The sequence below is a fragment of the Coenobita brevimanus genome, chromosome 69 (genome assembly GCF_032717465.1).
Source record: "Coenobita brevimanus isolate Jiangsu-jjx chromosome 69, ASM3271746v2, whole genome shotgun sequence".
NCBI classification, from domain to species: domain Eukaryota; kingdom Metazoa; phylum Arthropoda; class Malacostraca; order Decapoda; family Coenobitidae; genus Coenobita; species Coenobita brevimanus.
Genome location: NC_137022.1, coordinates 21,122,665 through 21,129,458, shown reverse-complemented (window position 1 = coordinate 21,129,458; position 6,794 = coordinate 21,122,665). Strand labels below are relative to the sequence as shown.

Here is a 6,794-nt window from a genome sequence, read left to right as displayed (position 1 = left end):
AGTAACAAGCCAGATGGTCTTGTGTACACCAGGAGACCATTTATTACACTGGATGGTAGCCATATTACCAGATTATGGTGCCTGGTGGTTTAGTGGGCAATTAAGGCTCTCCAGTTGGATTTAGCTGGTGCAACTTTATTTCTATGGGGTAGTTGGGGTTTATTGCTCACGAAATGCTGCTCGGATGAGTGAGGCTGGTCACTCTTGTCTTAAATATCAGGACCAACTTGCCTAGCTCCGGGCTCCCACGCTCTGTGTGGGGCAACACAGGATTAGGTGATGAATCAGAAATGAATGAAGGAGAATCATTGTGGGCAATTCATATTATGTGAACTGTGTGTGTATCATATTTACACAAATACCCACATGAACACCACATTTACACACCACCAGTAGGACGCATTCTTTTGGCCTTTGGGGGTTACTTTTTAAAATTTTATTTTATTTTTTTTTACCCACTGATGGACTGGTTGACAGTCATGTATAAGTTACATAAAGTAATAAAAAGGTCACTTGTAATCATTCGAATATCATTATTATTTTTCTCCGATTTATTATTTATGAAAAAAATATTCAAAGTTGGAGATTATCGTACCTGGCGCGAAATTGATGCACCCTCGCTGTGGCGTCACAAACCATACCAGGGCCACAGCTGACGGTCACTCACAACAATGCCTGGGTTTCATATTTCAGTGCAGGTAAGATTTCTGTGGTATTCAGGTATTGTTATTATGCTAGATATGTAAGACTTAGTGTGATAGCTCTCTTAAAGATGAAGTATTCTGTGTTTGTGCTTTAGTGAAGACTTTTGTTGGTTTTAGAGAGACTAGTAGTGATGGCAAACCTAGTAACAACCAGGTACCTCTAGGACAACTCAGTAGCACAAAGATTAGGTTTGATAAAGTTGTGATGAAGTGATTTATGAACTGAATCAATATAAGTATTGGTAGGTCCAGACTCCTGGGGCATATAACCCTGAAATTAGACAGTAATACATAGGGACAATGTCACAAAGACCAAAATATTTCACTGTTTTTTTCCTCCTAGATAGACCTGAGGGTGGACACTGCCTAGACCCGGTTGTTGTTGGACGTGCTCCTCCCGGCCGTGTTGTCAACCGTCTTACTCTCAGGTGTAAACCCATCTCTGCCATACAGTCACAGCCAGCTTATTTTGGGCATACCGCAGTAACACCACAGTGTCCCAGTTTCATAAGAAAGTGAGTGTAACGGCCAGGTATTCGGCCGGGCATGGAGTCTTCCATGACCGGCCTCACCACACAGGATGTCCATATGGACCTCACCCCTGCCGCCAATGAAGTCGTTGCCCCTGGTAAGAGGGTGAGGACGGCCTCCGCCACTAGTGACGAGGAAGGTGCCCCGGAAAAGTGGATATGGCCTTCTGCCCCAGTTGGTGATGTCCCCAGTGAACCAAGGAGCCTCGTTTACATAGCAAGGTCGGCTGACAATACCCCTGTTTTTTTTAATCCCCGCAGGTTGTTGGATGCCATCAACAAATCTTCATGGGGTAAGTATTGTATAGAGTGATCACTCAGAGTTTTAGGTAAAGAGCAGCTATTAGGTTCTGTGTTTTTGCAGATGATGTGGCCAAAATGACTTTACCACCAGAGTCCCTCACCCAGTCCCTCACCCAGCTGGGGGACTGGCCAGTAAGGTGTTGGTTGGCTCGCTCACCTTCCAGTGGCGAGTTCTCATATGGGAAAATAGGGCCTGTTGCTCCTGATGTCACGGAGGAGGAACTGTTTTGCAATCTTTGCTCCCTTGGCAACTGTTCCTCCCAGCTAGTGGAAGTCACTTGCCTCATGGTCCGCCCTTCTGGTGGTGAGGCAGCAGTAGCAGCCAGGGTGGTACGGCTCAAATTCAGGGGCCCCCTGCCGGAGCAGGTCATATTTGGCCACATATGTTACTCTGTAGGGACTTACACTTTTCCCATCCTGAGGTGCTATACATGCCATCAATTTGAGCAGGGCACAATATCATGTAAAAATAAAGTTCGATGCTCTCGTTGCAGCAGGTTCCACCCATGCAAATCCCCATCGGGTGGTCAATGCACCAATGACCCCTACTGCTTCTTCTGCGGTGGCGCACACCAAGTTGTCTCCTGCATGCGCCCAGTCTACCAGCAGGCACTTGCCATCCATGACGCTGCTAGGGCTGACCCGTCAGCCCTGTCGGATGTCAACACCCGTTTACCTGCCCTTAATCCATCTGGCTGCATTCCTCCCAGCTCCAACCCCTCGACAACACATATAGCTCCCAGTTGGATTTCCCGGCCTGTTCAGGAGAGTCTAACATACGCAACAGTGGTTAACAACCGCTTTTCAGCATTGGAAGATCTTCCTGAAACATCTACTGGTGAGTCTCCAACTGAACCAAGTGAAGTGGAGCGAACAGTTGCCGTGTCCTCCCACCCAACCTCGCAGTCAGCAGTGCTGCTCCACCCTCTCCCTCCACCCAAGCCCCGTCGACAGCGTTCCCACCCAACTCGGACCTCTTTCCCACATGCCGCACAAGACTCAGTAGCTCCTTCCACCCAGCCTGGTGTAATTTCATCCACTTCCATTCCTTTAATGGTCACAACTGCCTCAGCTCCAACCATATCTCACGCTGCCTCCCCCAGATCTCCTGAGATGGGCTCCACACTTGGTGAATCTCCTGCCCCTCCATGTCAGCCTGTACCAAGGACAACCTTCCACGCCTCCCCATATGCCAACCCCACAGGTGCCCATTCTACAGGATCCTTTGTGGACCTTCTACTTACAGCCCTGTCCATGTACAAAAATGGACAGTCCTTTATAGACATATGTGTCAGCCTCCTGCCCCAGTTTCTCTCTCTACTCTCACCCCAGTGATGGCTCATTCACCTCTACATAGATTCTTCCTCTGGAATGCCAGATCGCTCCTTCGGAAAACTTTCAATTTCAAGCAGACAATAGCGGCCCTCGTTCCAGATGTTATTGGTCTATGTGAGACTTGGTTATCTCCACATCTCCATCTATCACTCAGGGATTTCACTGTATACCGAGCTGATCGTCAGGGTGTCAGAGGAGGTCTAGATGTCGCACTCAGGGAGGATGTGCCTAGCTTGGTTCTGCCATTGACCCGTCCCCCTTGAGGGGTGTTGGAAGTTCTTGTGGTCTGTATATCCCTCATGTAGGGATGGATCACTGTGGCGGTTTGCTACAACCCATGCAAGGACATAGGGCTGGAAGAACCCCGGGCCTATCAAGACCAGCTCCCTTCACCGTGCCTCCTCCTTGGTGATTTTAACGCCAGACACCCCCATTGGGATTCTTTCCTGACCCGAGGTTCTGGCAATAGGTCAGGAACTTCCCTGTTCCGGTTTCTGCTAGAGAGTGATCGCTTCACCCTGCTCACCCCATTGGGGTTACAGACCCGTATTAACCTGCACTCAGGCCTACCTTCCACACTTGATCTGTACGGGGGGGGGGATCCTGTTTTTGGAGGCTCAACCATTTGGTCTGGCCCATATTTGGGGTCAGGCCTACCTTTCACACTTGATCTGTGTGTGGGGGATCCTGTTTTTGGAGGCTCAACCATTTGAACTGGCGCATATTTGGGGTCTAACCACCTTCCAGTTATCCTAGATGTCCCCAATCTCTCCCCACCCTGCTCTGCTCCACCTCATCCACATTGGATCCTCACATGAGGGTCCTGGTCCTCCTTTATGGCGACCCTTGATAACACTGGGCCTCTGCCTGGAGGACCCTTACATGATCGCGTGATGGACTTTACATCCTTTGTGATCGCAGGAGGGTCGCCTATACATCCTCTGTGATCGCAGCAGATGAGGCGACCTTCCGCAGGTCCTCAACACATCCCCGAGGCACTGCCACGGTTCCTTGGTGGACAGAGGACTGCACCAGGGTTGTCCAGGCTAGGAGGTCTTCCTGGAATGTCTGGCGGAGATGTCCCTGCCCTAGCCACCGAGACACTCACTGTAATAGGGATGCAGAATGCAAGTGGACCCTCACCTGAGCTCGCTGTGCTGCCTGGTCTGCTTTCTGCTCGACCCTGTCATTCTCAAGCTCACCATCCCGGACCTAGTCCTTTATTCGAGTAATGAAGGGTTGCCCTACCACCCATTCGTATCCTCTGGTAAAGGAGGGTAACCTTCTGGTAGGCTTCCAAGACAAGGCTACCTTACTGGCTGCCTTCTTTGGATCTAGATTTGGTTCCCCAGCTCCACTTCCAAGTCTTCAGCACTTACTCAGGGTCACTCAGGCAGGCATCTCCCCCCCCCCCCTCCCCTCCAGCAGGCTTAGCCTCTCCTTTTACCCAGGCAGAATTCTCTTCTGCTCTGCAGACCTTACTACCAAAGAAGGCATGTGGGCCAGATTTAGTACCTAATGAGTTTTTTATTCATCTCCCTGTCCGCCTTCAGATGTCGCTCTTAGACATCTTTAACAACAGCTGGGCATCAGGGATGTTCCCTTCACACTGGAAAACCTCCCACCTCCTGCCCTTCCCCAAGTCGGGGAGGTACCCCTCTTCTCCGGCTTCGTACAGACCGATAGCATTGCACTCCAATGTTGGGAAGGTGCTTGAGAGGATGGTGTGCCGTCAGCTCTCCTGGTGGCTGGTGCACGACTGCCGCCTGTCTGAGGTACAGTGTGGATTCCGCCCAGAGAGGGGGACATCTGACATCCTCCTCCAGTTTGACCATCATGTCCACCAGGCATTTTGTCATAAGCAGATATTCCTGGCTGCCTTCGTGGATCTCCAGGGGGCTTTTGATTCTGCCTCCCATGATGGAATATTGTACAAGTTGTGCTGTCCTGGCATCACAGGCTTTGCACTGGCCTGGGTACAAAGTTTTTGGAGGGGCGATCCTTTCGTGTTTCCCTTGGGGGTACGTACTCTTCCCCTACCCCAGTCAGGCAGGGAGTTCCACAGGGATCATGCCTCAGTCTCTTACTTTTCAGTGTACTGATGTATGACCTGCCACATCCTCCTGGAGTATCCATCTTAGTCTATGCAGATGATGTCTCAATCCTCTGCAGTGCTGCCTCCCTATGGGAAGCCCAACATCGCCTCCAACAGGCTGCGGATGCCTTTGCCACCTGGGCTGCAGACGGGGGACTAACGTCAATGCACCCAAGAGTGCTCTTATGTACTTTGGCCAACGGAGGCTCCTCTCCATCCTGTCGATTCAGCTTCCTGGAGAACCTCTCACCCTCCGGACCCGGCACAAGTTTCTGGACCTCCATTTGGACAGTCCCCTTCTCACCTGGGCCCCCCATATTGACCATCTTCAATCGGCATGCCTTAGGCGCCTGGACATCATGAAGTGTGTCGCAGGAGTTCACTGGGGTGCTGATCGAAACACTCTTCTCCAACTGTATCTGGCCTTCGTCCACAGTAAGATCATTTACGGCACCACCCTTTACAGATCGGCTGCCCAGACCCACCAAAAGAAGTTGGATGTTGTCCAGAACACGGCACTTCACATTGCCCTAGGTGCCCTCAAGTCCACCCCAATTATTTCTCTTTATACATAGTCAGGGGTGATGCTCTTTTCCATCTACTGCATGGAACTGGACTGTCGGCTGCTTCACTGCATTTTGGCCCTCCAGCCATCCGGTCTCCTCCCTCTACTGCCTCTCCACAGTCCTTCGTCAGCCCCCAACTTGGCCGCAAGTGAAGTTACCGTATATTATCCGCAGCATCCAAGCCTACCACACCCTGTCTCTCGATCTGCCCAGGCCTGCCCCAGTGGCCCCTCTTCCCCCAGTGCCCCCTTGGAAGGATTTGTCTCCACATGTCTCCCCCTACTTCCCAGTACCGTTCTCGAAGTCAACAGATGCAGTCTTGGCACGGCAGCTCCTTTACAGCATGGACTCCTCTGTTTATAAGGACTTTCTGAGAATTTACACGGATGGGTCTCACTCCCCTCCATCTTCCTTTGCCTCAGCGGCCTATTTTGAAGATCTTTCCATATACCAAACTTTGTCATTCAGCAGGCGGTATGATGTCCTAACCGCAGAACTCATAGCCATCCTCCAGGCCCTTGAATTTATCCGGACTTTCCTTCAGCCTCAATCGGTAGTTTTATACACCGACTCACAGTCTGCACTTACCTTCCTTCTCTCAGATCGTCCAGTGACTCATGTCAGGACTGTCCATGCTATCATGGAACATCTCCTTTTCCTTGTTACTCCTCCCTGGCACCTCCGCCTTCAGTGGATTCCCTTGCATGTGGGCATCCGTGGCAATGGAATTGCAGATGCAGCAGCAAAGCGAGCACTGATCTCCAGTACACTGGTCCATGTGACGCCAGATAGTGCCACATTCTCTAAACTTGCACGCAGCGCCTGCATATCGCACTGGAATGCGCACCTTGCGACCACCCTACCTGCCTCCCACTTTGGGCGTTTTCACTCTGACTCCTCTGAACACCCTTGGGCACGCTATCCCTGTAGAGATATTGATGTAGCCATCACCAAGTTACGGTTGGGCCACACAGGCCTTGCAAGGCACCTGTACCGTTTGGGTATGATAGAGCACCCATGGTGCCAGTGGTGTCCTTAGGTTGAAGAAACCATAGAACATTTCATGTTATGGTGTCCTAGGTTCCACTCCCTTCACACCCTTTTGCGGGAACGTTTGGCATCTCTGGGAGTTCTCAGTTTGTCTCTCCACACACTCCTAGGAGGCGGTATCGGGGACCCTCAGTTATGAGAACAAGTCGTGAGGTGCACGTCTGACTTTATCCGAAAATCTAGACAGCTCTCCCGCATATAATGTGAGGCC

At 51.0% G+C, this 6,794-nt stretch overlaps 1 protein-coding gene across 1 annotated transcript; it reads left to right on the top strand.

Annotated features, from left to right (window-relative positions):
* The first annotated feature begins 5,876 nt into the window (after window positions 1-5,876).
* LOC145406148 (uncharacterized) lies at window positions 5,877-6,572 on the top strand. Its single transcript, XM_080277344.1, has one exon. It carries the CDS (start codon window positions 5,877-5,879, stop codon window positions 6,570-6,572), a length of 696 nt encoding a protein of 231 aa, XP_080133470.1.
* Window positions 6,573-6,794: the final 222 nt, after the last annotated feature.